A 19,730-nucleotide genomic window follows, 5' to 3' on the forward strand; every position below is an offset into this window, starting at 1 on the left:
AGTTTATTCGGGGCGGTATCTTCCAATGAACCTGCATGTGACAGGATGGGGAGCCAAATCTGAACGGCTTGTTGAATCTAATGATTTCTGATCTAATTAGGCCACAAAAAACTGACTTATTGTCATATTTCACAGGTAGGAATTGTCGTCGATATTGACTATGTATTGGGTAAGAGCCACTGTTATATTTACAGCCAAAAAATCTGTCTGGAACTGCTCCTCTTCTGCCGCCTATAGCCTACCTGCTCGACGGAGAAGTTAATGTCACGATGCTATGAAGTGGTATGGGGTGTGGTAGTATCGGTGTAATATTATGGTTACGAGTAGTACATGCATAGTACATCGATACCCGATACTGGCATCGGTGCATCCCATTTATTTCATGTAGAGATAAACCATAAAACGTGCAGGAACTTACAATATCACTTGAAAGGATGACTAGTCTTAAAGAAAATGTCTTGAGATGAGTTAACCCTTGTGTTGTCCTTTGGGTCACCGGTGACCCGTTCAGTTTATTTGACGAGCTTCAGCCGTCCGCCTCCAACAAACTCTGTTGGTGTGCCTATGGCACAAATCACAGATGGAGGTTATAGAACATGTTAAAACATTTTACTGAATATGTCATTATTTTCTTTCTGTTGCCACATCTATATTATGTTTATATTTGTGCTATGCAGTTTAGAAGGAAGAATTTTTTTTATTGTTTTTGTATTCTTGTATTTTTATGTTAATTTAAACATTATCATTCTTTCATGCTGTTAATTAAAGGAACGTTGAATTATCTGACTTCCAGTTAATTATTGGGGGGATTTCAGTTTTGTGTGGTGTCCATGTGAATTCAAATGTTAACAATTGATTGTTGTATTTGTTACCAAGGCGTAGATCATTCCCTACTGGTTTTATTTTTGTTCCAAATAGGGTTTTCAGATTGAATATTTATCCACATTCTTAAAAAATACATTGTTTTTTGGGTGTGATTGGTGACCCAGTGCTTTTTTATGCTCATGGATAATGTGTTGGTGCCAAATTTTGGTGTATTTTGATGCTAATACTTTTGTAGGCTATTTTTTAAAATAATATAACATTTTGAATGCATTAGGGCTATGCATTAGTAGGCTACTTACAGTAGTACAAGTTATAAGTTTACTTAGGCTGAGTAAAATATCCCACTTATACTAATACTTCTTCCACCACTAATTAAAACAAGTTCATAAAAAGCAATATGGTTATCTCAAGGTTTAAGGTTTTACACTATAACGTTTTCTGTTATGACATTTCTTTGTATTTGTTGTCATAATCGTTCAGCCCAATCACCGTCATTGTAAATGTAGAGGGGGGGGGGGGGTTGTAGAGGTCAGAGGGTGCAGGCTGGAGCCACCATAGATATATATAAAGGCCTCTATATATATCTATGGGATCCACCGGCTGGAGCCACAGGTTAATCAGACGCACTGACGCAGCCATATAAACTTTGCTAATGTCGGCAAATATTACTAAATATGTTGCTCACTTCGGTCAGCGCAAAGTTAAAACCACCTGGTTGGTAACTTGTTGCACTATACGAAAGGTAAATACATGTGTGCATTTTTAATACTATCCTAATTCGATGTGGTTTGAATAAATGTATGCTAATTAGCGCGTTAGCATGCTAGCAACGTTAGCATGCTAGCGACGTTAGCATACCTGTGTGTAACATCCATGTATTAGGTGTGTTAGCCAGTGGTGGAAGAAGTACTCTGTTATTTTACTGGTAAAAGTACCAATGCTATAGTGATAAAATACTTTGTTACAAGCAAAAGTCCTGCATTCTTTCTTGTTCACATTAACTTAGTCACTTGCATTGAAAATCCATAGAAAAATTGTGTCAATGTTAATTACCGAAATTCCTCTTTAACTTCTAATGATAGATCATATTTTATTTATTTGTTGTATTAATAATCTAAATCTGCAAAGTATCTCAACCTGTGAAATAAATGTAGTGGGGTAAAAAGCACAATATTTGCCTCCAAAATGTGGTACAGTAGAAGTATAGTAGCATCTACGGTGTAATTTCCACTGGGGACAGGGGGGACATGTGTACTTTATAAAATGATTCTGTCAAGTCTTGGCGGTCGTCCCTATAATAAACAATAAAGAAAGTAAGACATGTTTTTCTTATACATAGTTTAGTACTATTCTTTCTTGCAAAAGTTATCATTATGATCAACTTAATTATTTCCTGGATTTTTTATCATCATAGTCCCTAAATGTATGTAGAAATGCAGGTATTGGGATTCAAATCGAAAACATTTTTCTGGCATAGGACCCCCTGTTTTATATTTCCCCCCACTTCTCAAACCAAAGTTACACCCTTGAGTAGCATAGTAGTACATTACTTAAGTAAATGTACTTACCAGTAGTTACATTCGATCTTAGCCTTTAGCTAAGCTAAACATAAAACTAACTCTAGCATATGAGCTTTTGGTTGATTGAAGTGACTGAGGAGACATTTTGTACTCATTAGATAAAGAGGACCATAAAACTCTCCTTGGACCCTTTGAGGAGTAGATGTCTCCCGCCTGCTGCAGCTTCGGTCTGAACTGTTGCTGCCATCGTCTCCCATTCTGCATCTTTCCTCTGCCCATGCTTCAGACATGCCATGGATTTGTGAGTACCAGCCAATATTGAATGTGTGTCTATTTTGGTAGCTTGCTGCACTAGCAGGTGAAGAAGCCATTGGTTATAGGCAGTGTTGGGGAAGTTACTTTTAAAAAGTAGTGTTTGCTCGTTACTCGTTACTTCTTAAAAAAGTAATCCGTTACTTAGTTACCCCCTATGGAAAGTAACTTTTTACTTTACTCGTTAACTTTTATGTTACTTTTAAAAGCAGGGGTCTCTGGCAGAGACTGAAGTTAATTATACAAAAACCATATAAGCCAATCTCTGGTTTATCAGTGAAGTGTCTGAACTACCCTGCAGACTGGATTCTCTGCTCACAGAGTGACGGCTGATTCATTATGAACGAGTCCAGGGCGGGTTGAATGCACATCAGCAGGTCATCGGCGTTACACGGTGTTAGTGTATACTATGTAATGTCTGTATCGACTTGTACTGGTCGCGTAGCCACGATGGTCCGTGCATTGTCGTAGACACATGCAGCCTCTTTTCTGGAAATCCTTGCGTGTCCGTGCAACCGACACAAGTCCACAGCGGTCCGCTGCGTGTATGCATGAGGCCATCTCCACCTCATCCATCTGTGAGGTTGTCAGCTTTGTGTCTGTCTGGCTCAGAGCGCCGTCCAGCAAAAAGCCACGAAGCTTAAAGCTCTCTCAAAAGTTAGCTTTGGCTGCTTCTCGCTTGCCATGATTACTCTGCTACCAGCCTCTGTCACGTCCCGTGTGGAGCTTGTGAGCGAGCAGCTGAGAAGGCAGTGTCTCTGTCAAATCTGTCCCTGGGAAAAGTAACGTTGCGCCGAATTGAAAAAAGAACTACGTTTCGTTACCAAATGTTCAATAGTAGCGCGTGACACTACTTTTTACCTGAAAAAGTAGTTACGTGACTGTAACGCGTTACTCCCAACATTGGTTATAGGCCACCACACTCCCAAGCCATGACATAGACCTGCATTGTATTATGTTATTTTGAATGACATTATGTTTTATTTGCAAGGTAAGGATGTGCTTGTGTGAGAGTGTGGGACCCTTAGTTCAATATTGACATTTGGTAAATGAGGTATTGTTGAAGTTGTGTAAGTTATAAGTTAAGGTGCGTTTAGAAGAAATTGCTCTTTTTAATATTCTGATGTAAATATTTGCAAAAAGTCCATAGGCTACAAAATGTATTTAGAATTTCATACTGCAGTTGTGATACACAATAGAGCTGCACTATATTTTGTTTCATCGTCTACATCGCAATGTGCGCATGCGCGAGGACGTTGCAATATTGATGCAAAAACTTTTTTGCTGCTTGATAGAAAAGTAAACTTTCACCGTTCTCTTTTTACATTACTGCTACCGGCCGAGCCTTCCCCTTTAAGACAGGTAGCCATGTGGGCAGCGTGTGTATGTGACGTAACGTTAGTCCGACGGGGTTTGTTATGGGAAGTGAGGCTCTCTGTGTGTAGAAAAGTACCGTAAGCGGCACTGCATGCAAATGCTTTTCCGTGGGTAGTGAAGCTACAGTAGTCTTATGTTAGTTTTGTGTTCGCTGCAAAGACAAGCTAAATCACCCGATTAATGCAGCGTTATCACAACATCTCCTGGCCATTTTTCACCGCAGAAAGCCACTACCAGCCAGGCTGAAGCTAATATAGTTAGCCTAAAGAAACAAGGCGTCTGTCCCAACTAACGTTATGGTTCAGAGCCGCTGGAAGAGAAGCTGGAAACGTAACACTAATCTACAACAGCAGTCTGTGTCTGATGTAACATCATTTACACTGATTTAAGTGATCTTGGATACACAGTTTGTTGCTAGTGTGTGACATGCAGGCTCTGCATGCACAGCAAACCACCAATCACAATCAATGTTGATCAATTTATCAAACAAACAAGCCGGCCTCGCTAGTCAACCACAACCTGAAATTTAGAGGAAGCAACATGCATGCGTAATTACTATCATTCACTTTAGCCTGGATTGATAGTATTATATGATTACAATGGTGTCATGTCAGTCAACCAGTGTATTTAACCATCTAATTTCTCTCTCCAAAATCACTTCAGAAGAGTAGTCACAGCGCTTACTTGTTTTGGCGTTTTGTAAAGCATTAAAGTTCAACAAAGAATGGTTGACATTAGAAAAGTTCCTTTTCATTTTTATTTTCTATGTAGATGCACTCCCCTACAAGATCACCCATTGATTGTGTGGCGGGCCGCCACAAATATATCAATGTATGGGAAACACTACCTACTATTTTCTTTTCATGTGTCCCCCTGTAACTGTGTAAAGCATCCTTGGGTTTAATGAAATGCGCTATATTAACCATGACATACTGCTTTTTGGATGCTTTTATAAAAGGCCTTAGTGGTACCCTAATACTGTATCTGAAGTTTTCCTGAAATTCAGCCTTGGTGCAGAATTACAGCCACTAGAGCCAGTCCCACAATGAGCTTTCCTTAGGATGTGCCATTTCTGTGTCTGTAGTTATTGAGGAGGAGAGAGGGGGGGCAAGGTGGAGGGTGGGGGTGTGGCCTTGACCAACTGTCACTTTGCTCGTTTGAAAGCCATGATGCCTCTCTCTCATGGGTGGGCCAAATTCTCTGGGCGGGCAAAGCAGAGAAAGGGGAGGTAACCTTTCCCCTTATGAGCTCATAAGGAGCAAGATTCCAGATCGGCCCATCTGAGCTTTCATTTTCTCAAAGGCAGAGCAGGATACCCAGGGCTCGGTTTATACCTATCACCATTTCTAGCCACTGGGGAACATAGGCAGGCTGGGGGAACGCATATTAATGTTAAAAAACCTCATAAAGTGAAATTTTCATGCCATGGGACCTTTTTAAAAAAACTCAAAGTGAAATTTTCATGCCATGGGACCTTTAATCTAAGTTATTACGTTGGTTGTTACAACAATCTCTTAATGCTTTGGCTTGTGACACAATGACAAAGTTACCCAGTTCAGCTCACAGTATATATTTTCATTAAAACTTTCCATTTTCAGCCTGTAACGTTCCGGTTAATGTTGCTCGATGCGACCAGAGTTTAAAGTTAACGCAAAGAAAGCGGAAAGTGAGGGACATCTGGGGAAACTTCCGGCAGTGCCGGAACTATCAAACAGTCGTCGGTACAGACTATGAATAAAGTAATATAAATGTTAAAGAATTAGGTTTACATGTAAGTGTGTGTTGTGTATGTATAAAAATGTCTTTACCTTTTTTTTTAAAAAAATAATTTAGGTCAAAAAATCTAACTATATATCAAGGAACCTCTGTGTATGTGTGTGTCTTTCAAAGATCCCGCATTCGCAAAAGATGTCACACTCTTTTGTACGAGTCTCTGTACAGCAGCGGGGGCGGGGCAGTGTAGCCAACTTAGTCACTTTGGCACTAGATTTAGAAACTTTTCAGACCCCATAGCAACTTTTTTTTTTTTTCAAAAAAGCAACTAGCAACAATTATTAAATACCTTAAATACATAGTTGTTTAAATAAAGTAATGCTGGTTGTTTTGCCCAGTTTCAAAGTACTGTTTTGTAGATGTATCACCAGCCTCCACTGTCTGCAGCCCTGTGGTCTCACCACAGGGCTTAAAAGCGGAAGTCTTTTTTGAACAAATATTAGGGCACATTGTCTTTCACATCTCATAAGCCAGATCATCCACAGAGGAACTAATTTCTTTTCAGAAGACAGAATGAATAAAACCTCCTGTATTCGCGTCAACTTTGACTTTGAACACAGATTCCTGCCTCCTGTTTACATCTTAGTCTTCATCATCGGTCTGCTAGCTAATGGATGGGGATTGAAGTCTTTGCTGCAGAATTGGAAGAAACTAAAGAGCATCAATGTTTTTGTACTCAACCTCGGACTTGCTGATTTTTTGTACCTGCTCACACTCCCCTTTTTGGTGGTGTACTACTTTATGAAGAGCAAGTGGATCTTTGGAGACGCATTCTGCAAGATAACAAGATTCTGTTTCAACCTGAATTTATATGGCAGCATCGGGTTCCTTACTTGTATAAGTGTGTACAGGTACCTGGCTATTGTCCATCCAGTGAGAGTGATGGGAAGAATAACTGTCACTCACTCTGTGGGGATCTCAGTCATGGTTTGGTTCTTGGTGAGTGTTCAAAGTCTTCCAGACATGTTCTACAGGAAAACATTTGGAAACAAGCCTGGGAAATGTTATGATACTACCCATAAGAGATATGTGGATGATTACATTAAATACAGCCTTGGATGGACATTTACTGGGTTTTGTATCCCATTGCTCATCACACTGGGCTGCTATGGACATGTGATTGTCGTTCTCTGCCGCACAAATACCACTCACAAGGTACTGAAACAGAGATGTTTGAAGTTGTTGTTCACCGTGATTCTTCTCTTCTCTGTTTGTTACATCCCCTATCATGTACTGAAGATCTTCAACCTCTGGTCAAGAGTTCTGGAAAAACAGAATATATGCCGTGAATGGTCTAATGGAGTCTACATTGCTCATCAGATAAGTCGTGGCCTTGTGTGTCTGAACAGTGCTCTCAACCCTCTGGTTTACCTCCATGGAAATGAAGATATTCCTGCTCAGCTCAGACAGCTGCTCCAGCAAGCTCGTCAGATGTTCAGCTGTGTGCCTGTGTCTCAAACTGCAGATGAAATTCAACAAGAGTTGGGTTTTTAACATGAACTGTTATAGTAATAAATCTATAGCTATCATCACAACTAGTAGTGTGAATTGATTATAGGAGGTGTAGAAATTAATCAAATAATTCTTGCATCGAATTGTGGACATGGACAATGCTGCATCGATAATCAGCTGGGCCATAATCGAGTATTTCTGTTTACAATTTAATGTATGCCTAACAACATTTCTGTTCACATATTATGTTATGTTTTGCACATTCAGGAAGTGCTATGTGCTCAGTGCTGTAGTTGTATGTATCCAATGTATTTAGCATTAGCACTGCAGAATGTTTATTTTTTTTTAAGCTTGAAAAGCTATGAATTAAATATCCTATATGGCTTTAATAGAAAAATGTATTTGACGCATCGTGATGCATCGAGGAATCGAATCGTTGACATGATAATCATAATCGAATCGGGAGATCAGTGAAGATTTACACCTCTAATTGATTACAATGTAAATTAAATCGTCAGTCTTTTTCTTATGGGTTGCTTTCTTTGCCTAAAATTTTTTTTGAATTTTTATGCACCTATTTACTTTTTTTCTGAATCAATGTATGCTGGAAATATCTTTATGTAAAGGGAAACATAGATTACAATCCAAATATAAAAACATAATGGAATATATTACAAAAGGCTGTCAGGCATTCTGTATTGCTATTTATTCTCCTGTAGATCGACTGTCCTAATTATATCTGAGTCAGCACACATGTAGCCTAGAGGCATCATTTACTCCTCCCTCCTCTTTTGCGTCTTTTGTTGAGGAAGTAACCTCCTTAAATGTGCACATGACAATTATTCACTCAATGATACATGAATTCATTTTAATGAATTAATAAACCCCTGGACTGTAATATTTCAGATGTTTGAGCAAGATTTCTGCTCATGTTCAAAACTTTGTGCACATTCAAAATATAACTCATCTGTGCTCTCTGAGATTTGGTTGTGATATTTTGAGAAAAATAAAGTTATAATAGGCTATTACAAGAATAAAGTCACAATATTTCTAAAAATAATCTACCTGCATCATAGTCTGCTGTGCATTACGTGATTGCTCTGCTGATACGGTAGATCTCAGACCTCCTGACAGACTCGAGCCCTGTTTGGGTCTCTGGTCTCTGAATGAGAGAAAGTTTAGGGAAGTGGCTGTACGCTGCTCTACATCGAGGGTGGGAAACCGAAACTACTGCGGAAATTCACGGAGCACAAACAGGACACATCTGCTGCAGCATGCCCACAGCAGAGCGCGTCCTTTATAAACCTGAAGCTGCACAGACCACGGAAGGCGCGCTGCAGCAGCTCCGTGGTCTGTGCCGCTGCTCGTCTCTGTTTTTACAGCGAGAGTGGACACTAAGCGACGCACAGGTCTGTTTCAGAGCTCCGTGTGTTTGGGAAAAATGCTTTATTTGTGATTTAAATGATGATTTTTATAGACCCCCACAGGTGTATGATTTTACTGCTTTCATGGGAGCTCATCCTCTCTCTATGGGAGCTCAGCTCCCACTGGCTCCCACGTAATTCGAACCCTGGAAATAAGGATCACATAATGTAGGCCAATTGGTGATCACAGCCCAGTGCCATGCATGGTCACTATTGACACATAACTATATTTATACATACAGTCGTATAAAAAAAGTTGGGGCACCCCTGACAATTTCCATGATTTTCATTTATAAATAATTGGGTGTTTGGATCAGCAATTTCATTTTGATCTATCAAATAACTGATGGACACAGTAATATTTCAGTAGTGAAATGAGATTTATTGGATTAACAGAAAATGTGCAATATGCATCAACACGAAATTAGACAGGTGCATATATCTGGGCACCCCAACAGAAAAATCACATCAATATGTAGTAGAGCCTCCTTTTGCAAAAATAACCTCTAGACGCTTCCTATGGCCTCTAATGAGTGTCTGGATTCTGGATGAAGGTATTTTGGACCATTCCTCCTTACAAAACATCTCCAGTTCAGTTAGGTTTGATGGTTGCCGAGCATGGACAGCCCCACTTGTTCCTCTGCATAAATGCCCGGGTAGATTTCGAGCAGTGTTTTGGGTCGTTGTCTTGTTGAAATATCCAGCCCCGGCGTAACTTCAACTTTGTGACTGATTCTTCAACATTATTCTCAAGAATCTGCTGATATTGAGTGAATTCCATGCAACCCTCAACTTTACGAAGATTCCCAGTACCAGCACTGGCCACACAGCCCCACAGCATGATGGAACCGCCACCAAATTTTACTGTGGGTAGCAAGTGTTTTTCTTGGAACGCTGTGTTCTTTTGCCACCATGCATAACACCCCTTGTTATGACCAAATAACTCAATCTTTGTTTCATCAGTCCACAGCACCTTATTCCAAAATGAAGCTGGCTTGTCCAAATTTGCGTTTGCATACCTCAAGCGACTCCGTTTGTGGCGTGTGTGCAGAAAAGGCTTCTTCCGCATCACTCTCCCGTACAGTTCTCCTTATGCAAATTGCGCTGAATTGTTGAACGATGCACAGTGACACCATGTGCAGCAAGATGATGTTGTAGGTCTTTGGAGGTGGTCTGTGGGCTGTTTTTGACCGTTCTCACCATCCTTCGCCTTTGCCTCTCTGATATTTTACTTGGCCTGCCACTTCTGGCCTTAACAAGAACTTACATTCCTCACTATGTTCCTCACAGTGGACACTGACAGCTTACATCTCTGCGATAGCTTTTTGCAGCCTTCCCCTAAACCACAATGTTGAACAATCTTTGTTTTCAGGTCATTTGAGAGTTGTTTTGAGGCCCCCATGTTGCCACCCTTCAGATGAGAGTCAAAGAGAACAACAACTTGCAATTGGCCACCTTAAATACCTTTCCTCATGATTGGATGCAGCTGTCTATGAAGTTTAAGGCTTAATTAGCTCACCAAACCAATTGTGTGTTCCAATTAATCAATGCTAAGTAGTTACAGGTATTCTCACTGCCAGCTCGCTCTCCTTGGTTAACAACACACTTGCTGATGTCACTTAGTCAACGCATGTGCCATTCTCGCTCTAACTTACTACTCTCGTAACAAGGAACTGACTTTCATGTGAGAATTCAGAAAAGCTCTTTTTCATAAAGAAGAACCTGTTCTTCTTCCTGAAGAAGTAGGCTTATGCCTAGATGATCTAGACGATTATTCAAATGTTGTTGGTCCATCCTCTCTTTTGCACTCTTTTTAATGAACTTTTAATACACTTTTTGTTGGCGTACAAAGTATTTTACTTAGTTTGCTGGAATGTTAAAAAAAAAAGGTTCAGTGTTAAGTAAATAATTTTAAAGTTTAAGTTTAAATTTTAATAATAAGTTTTAAATCGTAGTTTTGTAATTGAGTTTTTTTTTTGGATTGCAAGGCAAAGTACTAATCACGTTTTTACTATTTCATTTATGCATTGTCAAAAAAATGGAAAACTGTGAAAAACCTGCGTTCAGCCAAGATTTCATTAAAATAGGCTTCAACTTGTTAGTAGGGATGCAACGATTATAGATTTTGTTGGTACGATTATAGTCTGAAAGATAATCACGGTTTCACGATTATCAGGATTATAATGCATTCATTAATTGTACTGCTAATGTATGAAATCGCATGAACACTAGATTGTTATGTGTTATGTATTGTTGCCTTTTAAAACAGAAATAACAGTAACAGTTTTGAATGTTTTGAAAATGATTATATGATCAATCATCAACCTTTTTATTTAAATTCATCTAAAAAGATTAGAGACTAGAGGTGAATCAGTCACACCACAAACAAAGACCAAATTGGCAACAACAGTGTTCCTTCCTAAAAAGAAGTTTAGAAACGGCCCTGCTAGCTGGTGTTTCTACAAGTTGGAGGAGCAGCTAGACAAGATGCACCTGTCACAGGGAGATGCGCAGCATGTTGCCAAGGAATAAATGTGATGGAGAGAGCGCTTTGCAGCCTTATGTCCCACAGGGGATGAAGAGGAGTAAGTAAGTAACATTAAGTGGTAACGTCAGTGACATGTTTGAGCTGTTGCAGAGTTTTGCTTCGTACGAACGTAATGTCATATCAGCTCGCTCCTTGTAATTGTTACTTGGCAATAAATCCTATTTAATTCTGACCTCACTCGTTTCAACAGTCTCCAGGTTGCTTCATTATGAGGTTATCTATTCATTCTTTGACTTGGATACGGACTTCTTGGTCCTTATCAAACATCCAGTGAGACATCTACAGAAAACACAAACTAATGCGATGATCAGCAAGGTCTAGGGGTTTCATTGGTTTGTCATGATGAAGCCGTGACAGTTTGAGCATATTCTGTTTGTATGGCTTTTCTGGGTCTATAATATTCTTCAACTAACGATTATTTTAATAATCGATTAATCTGTCAATTATTTTTTCAATTAATCGGTGAATCGGATAAAAAAAACAAAAAAGCATTCATCTTGCAAACTATACCACCCCTGCTTTACTTTTCACCTGCTTTTATGTTATTAACGAGCTAACGCTAACTTGTCATGCATGCTTGTCAAGCTGGATAACAAGTAAACACCAGCACCAGAAGAGCTACTGGAGGGACGTTACGTTCCTCACTTCAAAACGGAACAAAAGTAGGATAATGTAGTGACTTATCCTGCTGTTGAACTCCCTTCCTCCTCATCAAGGACTCCAGCATGTTTACGTTTTAGGTGCTGAATCATCACCGTGGTGCTCCCTAGGGCTGCACAATTAATCAAAATTTTAATCACGATCACGATTTTGGCTTCAATTTGTTTCAATTTCTTGTTTTTGTGTCTGTTTATTTGATTTTGTTTGTAGTTGGTTGGACAGATTTCTGTGTCAAAACGTGCTGCCAGAGACATGCCGATAAGCCGTGTGACTCACTACACTAGTTTGCAGACATCTGAGCTGCCCCTTGGCACTCTTATTCTCTCTGTTAATGAGGATTACCCTGGCAGCGACACACTCGACACGTCCTGCAGCATTTAACCATTTGAGCACAAGGCTAGTGCTCTTCTGCTGAATGACATCATGTTGTCATGCGTTTGTTGTCACCGCAGCCTCGGTGCCGCAGTTCTGTAACTCTCCCACTATGATTGTGATGGTGGGGTTGCCAGCCAGAGGGAAGACGTACATCTCCAAGAAGCTCACTCGCTACCTGAACTGGATCGGAGTGCCTACAAAAAGTCAGTTTTCAAAGTGAATCCCTAAATCTTGATTAGACATGGAATTGACTGTTTTAATGTTGACATTACAGTATGAGTTAGTAACATAGTGAACACCATCCGTCTTTCCCTAAAAGTAGGGCTGCAACTAAAGATTATTTTCATTGTCGATTAATCTGTTGATTATTTTCTAAATTAATGGATTAGTTGTTTGTGTCTTTTGTCCACAACTCAAAAGATATTTAGTTTACTGTCCCAGAGGAGAGAAGAAACTAGAACATATTCACATTTAACAAGCTGCAATCAGAGAACAACAAAAATACTCAAACTGATTAATCATTATCAAAATGGTTGATGATTAATTGAATCGATTTAATCTTTGCAATTTATCTAAAAGGGAATATATATTTGTGTTAACCCCTCTGTTTCTCTAATCCAACCAGTGTTCAACGTGGGCCAGTACCGCAGGGAGGCTGTCAAGATCTATAAGAACTTTGAGTTCTTTAAACCGGACAATGAGGAGGCCATGAGGATCCGCAAGTAAGAAGGGTGATAAATGTCAAAACAGACAAGAGTTTATGATTTAGATATTATTATTATTATTATTATTATTATTAGTTTTATGTTGTCTGATTTGTCTGTCACTGTCATTTTCAAGCCACATTCCTCATTCCCTCTCAGGGCCTGTGCAGCAGCCGCCCTCAAAGACGTTGCTGCCTACTTCTCAAAGGAACAGGGACAAGTAGCCGTGAGTAAGAGGACACCTGAAACTGTCCCTTAATCACACACTGATTATTATTTGTGTGTGTGTGTGTGTGTGTGTGTGTGTGTGTGTGTGTGTGTGTGTGTGTGTGTGTGTGTGTGTGTGTGTGTGTGTGTGTGTGTGTGTGTGTGTTTGTGTGTGTTTACTCTCTCGGTCAGGTCTCACTGAGATTAAAAGGGAACCGATTTTACAAATAAAGATCAGCTTACTGGTCATAGAGAGTACCACTCAGCCTGTGGTCCTCATCAATCCATCACATATAGACCGAATCACCGCGACGTCGAGCTAACAGAAAAATCCCTTCCAGGTAGACAACTCGCAGTGGATTTAAATTGCGTAGATATGTGAATCGGCCAACCTGTTTATTTCTGTTGTCATGTAACTGTAAAGTTTAAAGGTATATAGTTGAACACGGAGGTCCGACCTATCTGTCGTCTCTGCGCGTACTATTATTATTATTTTCTGTACTGTGTTGCTTTGCTAGTGTCAAATCTAGTGTACAGCAACATGTCATCGTGATTCGATTTTAAATCGAAATCGACCGAAATTAAGTCACAATCTTGAATTTTGAATAAAAAAATTGAATCGTCGATGCTGCCACGCCCCCCATGAAGTGCTGCAAGTCAACCTCCTCTAACTTAGCTACAGCCAGTCAAAAGTTAGCATGGCAACTGCAGATGTAGGAGACCCATTGACAGAACTTGAACCCCCTCCTCTTTTACTGAAGTCGCCGGTGTGGAAGTATTTTGGATTTCCAGTGAGTTATGTTGACAATGTTTGCGTTGCGTTTGTGTTTACCATTGCACATTAGCCTAGCAGCTAGCGGAATTTCCTTCTGTTTATAACTTAATCCCGACAAAACCGCATGGTTGAATTTCAGCCTGCATGCACGTTTTGTAGCCTAAACAGAGCAGCTTATATTGGTTATATTAGAGAGAGCAACAAGTTAGCGGACTGCTGAGTTGCCCTCTCTGCTATCTGTCTGCTCAGCTGCTAAGACCACTGTGCTGGCTCGATGGTGTTTTAAGCCTTCAACCAAGCCTTCAAGGCAGTGCTGCAACCGTCGCCTTCAAGGCACCTAACCATAACCATTGCCTAATGCTAGTGCCTGTCATGAAGACGACGTTGGGGGCTTAAAACACCAAACACCGCTGTGCTTCGAAGCGTCTGCCCTCAGCAATGTCAGCAAACTTTTTTTTTCTTTTTACTTTATTGAGAAATTGTCAAGTTTCCAATTGACTGAAGATATAAGTTATTGTTACATTATCTTAATACATGTTTTAAATTTGACATACATACATTGCGAACAAAGGTCAGATATTATATTGCATAAAAGTCTAGTCTAAAAATGGCATAGCAACCTGTGTTTTACTCTCCGCTAAATGTCCCCGCGCTGAGACACTGAACTAGCTGGAAGTGGAGGTTTGATGTCCCAAGGGTAACGTTACAACAATACTAGTGGTTGTAATGAAAGTGTCGAAACTTTGCATGCCGCCATGGGCAGCATGGCCGCTGCCCGGCCGCTGCCCGGCCCCGGCCGCACATTTGGAAGTCTATCGGTAACGTTAACAGACAGTGTGTGAGTGTAATTATGGAAAGCCAAAAAATAAAAGGGAAAGGTGGCGCTGAGAAGATCAGACTCAAAAGTAAAAAAAAGGGATTGTGTTGCTGCAAGAGTGTATGGCTGCAGCCTGGAGATCTCCCGTCTCATGCACTCCCGTCTCATGCCTGGGCTCCAGGCTGCAGCCATACCCGACTCTGTTGCTGTGCTGTGTGTTGTTCACACACAAAAGGTAAGTGTGAGTATATGCTTATTGTGATTAGGATGAATTTCAAATATTTCTCCATTGCAGAGCTACTGGGCACAAAGATACCATTTGAAAGGTACCCTGTGAAGTTTTGTTGTTAAGTTTTTGTATGCTGTTTTCCTAGTGGGGACAGCAGGGATGGTGCAGGGCTACACGTCACCAGGGCCCATTCGGCTGGTTCACCAGGGCTGCTACAGCACCCGGGCCTACCAGCTGCGGTACTGCGGACAGTGCACTGACTCCCGCTGCTGCACGCCTTATCATAGCACCACGGCTGAGGTGACCTTCCGCTGCCCCACAGGCAGACTGCTGCAGCGAGCTGTGATGATGATCCACTCATGTGTTTGTCACAACAACTGCCCCTACTCACCTTACAGTAACCCTGCTCTGTGGGGCCCTGATGACCCCGAACAGTAAGACTTCACTGATTCGTATCACACAGGCTTCCTCTGATCAATGTGCCTTGGAAGACAAAGTGACAATTGTTGATAAAAACTGTGATTGATTTGGAATGAACGTTGATCCTCACACATGTACAATCTCAAACTGCACTTATTCACAACTCCTTTATACTCCCACACATTGGGAAGCCATTATACTGGTGTTTTTTTTTTTTTTTTTTTTTTTTTTACCTTATTCAGGAATCAAAATGATTTGGCAAATGTAGAGAAAGTAATTTACAGTATTTAGCACTTTTTTATCACAGAAGTTACACAGTGCTTTACAGTAAGAAGAAAAGGGAAAGAGAGGAGATAGATAAGATAGATAAGTGTATAACCCCTAAAAGAAAAAGGTACCATCACAAGTGGGTTTTTTTTAAGAAAGATGTGCACTGATTTTCCCTCTGAGACTTTCCCTCCTAGAGGTCAGAGGCCATAGCAAACCCTTTAAAAGGGTGATAGAATGATTATATAGGGTATTTCACACTGTTCCTTAAGGTCTCCTAATAGGGTATGTAACATTGGTTGGGCTGAAAATGGCCCGTGTGCTGTTCTATGTTGCCTAATGCATCCCTGTGGAATGGCTCTATTTCAAACGAGCGCTTTTCTTCCAAATATGGTATGCTCATGAATATTTAGATGAGCTGCGCGCTGATTGGTTGAGCGAACCACATACACATATAGTGGAGACGAGGTCTCATAATTCAGACACTGCAATGTTATACATTGTTCTTCTGCTATTTCATTACTAAATTCACTTCTGAGACTTTTTTATGCGAGAAATCAACTATGTAGAGGTCAAATATGGGCCGTTATACGAAAATTGATGGCTAATTGCAAATTTTGTCCAACTGTGTGTTGGAGTTCAGTAGCTCTGCAGGCTAATGTGACTGCGGCCGGTGCTGCCTGGGTTGCTGCCTCGCCGCCCGGCCTGTCCTTTCGCAGACCCCGGGTACACTTTCGGCATAACTATAGTATATTTACACTTTGAATTTTGTCACGGCATTATTATTATTATTATTATTATATATCACAGCTACCCTAAGGTGTAACAAAGCTAACACTTTTGTCCGATTTCAATATAATGTATTTTTGTGAATTTTAGGGGTCTCTTTTTATAGGAGCTGCCAGCTAGCTGTTTCCCATTCAATCCTATGGGAAAAGATTGCGGCTCTACTTTCGTCATAACTATAGTATATTTACACTTTGAATTTCGTCACAGCATTTATATCACAGCTACCCTATAAGGTTTTATAAAGCTAACTCTTTTGTCCGATTTCAATTTAATGCATTTTTATGAATTTGAGCGGTCTCGTTAGGATTAGCTGCTAGCTCTCATTGATAGAGCTCCATCTAGCTCACTGCGGGCTCTATCAATGAGACTCACGGACAAGAGGCGTTATAATGCACCACAAGAGATTGCGGGCGTAACAAGTTCGCTGACCGCGCTCTCACTCACACACACCAGCCATTTAGCAGGAAGAGGGGAGGGAGTGCTGCGTGCTGCAGGACCTGGAGCTCCGTCAGAACATCGGCATTTGGTAGTCCAGTATCCCAGAAATGATGACTTTAAAGCGCTGCGGGTTGCCGGCCGTGACGGAGCTCCAGCTAGCTCACAGCGGGCCGGGGTCTGTGAAGAAGGACAGGGCGGGCGGCCAGGAAGCACTTGGACCAAATTTGCAATTAGCCATACATTTTCATAAATTGGCCCATATTTGACCCCTACATAGTTGATGAAATAGCAGACGAACAATGTATAAAATTTCTGAGATCTGCGCAAACTAGATTCACAAGACAAACTGGTCCCAGATCAGTCAGTGGCCTATGTAAATTTTGGGGCGTTACAAAGATAGAAGGGATAGCCAAATAAGGTAGGAGTTGAGGAGTTGACGTCAACTTTTAGCTTTGTTGAGATTCGCCCGTTTTCAGCAGCAGTTTCAAATTGTGAGATTTGTAGAGGAAAGAGTTGTCAATGGGACTTTGAGGTTCTCTGTATGTCCTTTTTACCCACCGAACTGTTGTAATTCAACTATGACAACGTTAACTCGGTTTTGCATTCTATCACCCCTTTAAGTACAAAGGTGCCTGATCATGTAATGCCAATTGTATGCCAAAAATGACATTTTAAAATCAATCCTCAAAATGACAGGGAGCCAATAGAGAGTCACCAAAGCTGGTGTCATGTGTGGTTTTTATTTAGTTTTTGTTAAAAGCATCGCTGCTGAGTTCTGGACTATTATCAGATGCAAAAGAGAAAATATGCTGAAAACTATCCAGTAGTCGACGCCGGATACATCTACACGCTACATACATACATACATACATACATACATATCGTTTGTCTCATATGGAGCTCAGAATTTAGGTTGGGATCATCACCAAATTTCTTTTTATACTGGGTTAAAAAAATGTAGGCAGGTGGGCCAATTCAATTTGTGTAATTCTGCATTACCGTATTTGGGCTAAGAAAATTATTTCTTGTAATTCAAATACAGTTTTTTCACCAAAAAGACAGTTGGCCATAATGTTAATTTGGTCATAAAGATATTTTTTAAAGACCTATTTCCACTGCTTACCAGCAACATCTGTCTTTTAAGAGCAAATGTCAATGTCAAACAAATGTGTTTGTTTGATAGAAAGTTCTGCCACAGAATGACTCCAACCTTTGTGTTGACAGAAAACGATTTCTGTGTTTTTTGATTTATATTTTTTCATATTATAGTATTCACAGATTTCTATATTCATGCTGTACATACTAGAGCTTTTCCCAACATTTCACTTCTTTCATCAATAACTACTGTGCAGTGCGCTTCTTCCTTTTGTAAATGAGCTGTTAAATGTTATGCTTACAGAAATGCACAGCACCACAGAAGTAATTTTTGGTATACCATAAAACAAATTAAGCCAAATGAATGACTAGTATTACTATATATGGCTTTTTGTTTTTGATGTCTATACTATTCTGCACATAAGCCTGCACTGTGCCTCAGTCACTCCAGATGACACATCATGACATCTTGTGGACAAAATAATCTACTGCTGGGGATGAGGGCATTGCAATAGCTTTATTTTTTTCAAATCATTTTTTTTACAACAGGATATTACAATAGGATTATAATAAACAGTCCCTGTAATATCGATAACATACAGTACCAAGATACCATCAGCTCACTGTTGAGCAGCTGCAACATAAAGTACCTTACCACAAGATGTGGCAAACCTTACAGTTTCTAACCAAATAACGTTTTTAGAGAAAGAAATCTGACGCCTCTTGTCATTGTAATAGGTTACCCGCAATCAAAAAGCGTGTAATACACAAACTGCAAACTATAAAGTGTAAACATTTTATTTTATTTCTGTAAAAACCTCTTTATCTTGATATCATTTATCTGAATGACTACAAGCTGGCTACTTCTTAGGGCTTCATGACACAGAAATATAATAGGCATACCCTAAATGTTTAAAACTCTCACGGTAGAAATGGTGCTAATTAAAGGCATAGGTTACTAACTAGAGCTAAACATTCAGTTTCTATTTCTAATAAGGTTTTGTCAGAGGTGTCAGAAAAGGAAAGAATATCTACATGTAAGGCAGCACAATCACATATAAACCTGTAATTGTTGTTTAAGCTGTTACTTGGGCTCAGCATGGATTCCCTTAGATGACTTTTAATTTTATATTTTCAATTAAAAAAATCTGACAAACCACCTAACCTGTGTTGTTTCCTGGATGCCAGCACGTGCAGGAACTCAAACATATGTCAAGGGTGAGGCATAGAACAAGAAGTATTCTCTGAACCACATATGCTTTGATTCTGTTTCCATCTATTCTATCTCACACCCAGCAAGAGAAGGAAATGTACTAAGGGACCGTTCGGTATTTATGGAATGGACCACCGGAGGAAAATAGTGGAGGGTCATGTCTTTTTATTTTTTGCTGAGGGGAGGGTCATCCAACATTTTTTAGTCTGGGTGGGGGGGGTCACCCAACTTTTTTATTCATGAAAAGCGCAAAATTTTAAAGTGGCTTGTTTGGTGCATATTTATCCATGTAGGTCTCAGTCTCGGCCCCCTAGCAGATGGGTCTGACCGCAGGAGTTTGCTGGGGGGGCAGGAGGAACACTGCGCCCCTGGTGGCTCAAACAGGTAATTGCATTGTTTAAAAAATGAGTGGAATAATTACATCTGGCATGACCAGATATTTTATAAATATCTTTAACACAAAACAACTAAATGGTGATAGGTAATACATCAGATTTCATATACTGCTTT

The 19,730-nt window shown here is 40.1% G+C and overlaps 2 protein-coding genes across 2 annotated transcripts; both read left to right on the forward strand.

The window, feature by feature from the left end:
* Window positions 1-1,420: 1,420 nt before the first annotated feature.
* Window positions 1,421-13,244, forward strand: LOC116043737 (6-phosphofructo-2-kinase/fructose-2,6-bisphosphatase-like). Its single transcript, XM_031290616.2, has 5 exons — window positions 1,421-1,567; window positions 2,504-2,646; window positions 12,344-12,469; window positions 12,892-12,988; window positions 13,130-13,244. Exons 2-5 carry the CDS (start codon window positions 2,634-2,636, stop codon window positions 13,227-13,229), a joined length of 336 nt encoding a protein of 111 aa, XP_031146476.2. The 5' UTR covers window positions 1,421-1,567; window positions 2,504-2,633; the 3' UTR covers window positions 13,230-13,244.
* On the forward strand, window positions 6,169-7,609 carry LOC116043678 (P2Y purinoceptor 1-like). The gene has a single exon (XM_031290535.2). It carries the CDS (start codon window positions 6,321-6,323, stop codon window positions 7,299-7,301), a length of 981 nt encoding a protein of 326 aa, XP_031146395.1. The 5' UTR covers window positions 6,169-6,320; the 3' UTR covers window positions 7,302-7,609.
* Window positions 13,245-19,730: the final 6,486 nt, after the last annotated feature.

The sequence above is a fragment of the Sander lucioperca genome, chromosome 12 (genome assembly GCF_008315115.2).
Source record: "Sander lucioperca isolate FBNREF2018 chromosome 12, SLUC_FBN_1.2, whole genome shotgun sequence".
NCBI lineage: Eukaryota > Metazoa > Chordata > Actinopteri > Perciformes > Percidae > Sander > Sander lucioperca.

Excerpts from the sequence above, each read along its gene's own strand:
- LOC116043737 (XM_031290616.2), top strand. Across the intron at positions 12,470-12,891 it reads GATCGGAGTGCCTACAAAAA|TGTTCAACGTGGGCCAGTAC; the intron begins GTCAGTTTTCAA and ends TAATCCAACCAG. Across the intron at positions 12,989-13,129 it reads GAGGCCATGAGGATCCGCAA|GGCCTGTGCAGCAGCCGCCC; the intron begins GTAAGAAGGGTG and ends ATTCCCTCTCAG.
- LOC116043678 (XM_031290535.2), top strand. The coding sequence starts at position 6,321 with ATGAATAAAACCTCCTGTATTCGCGTCAACTTTGACTTTGAACACAGA.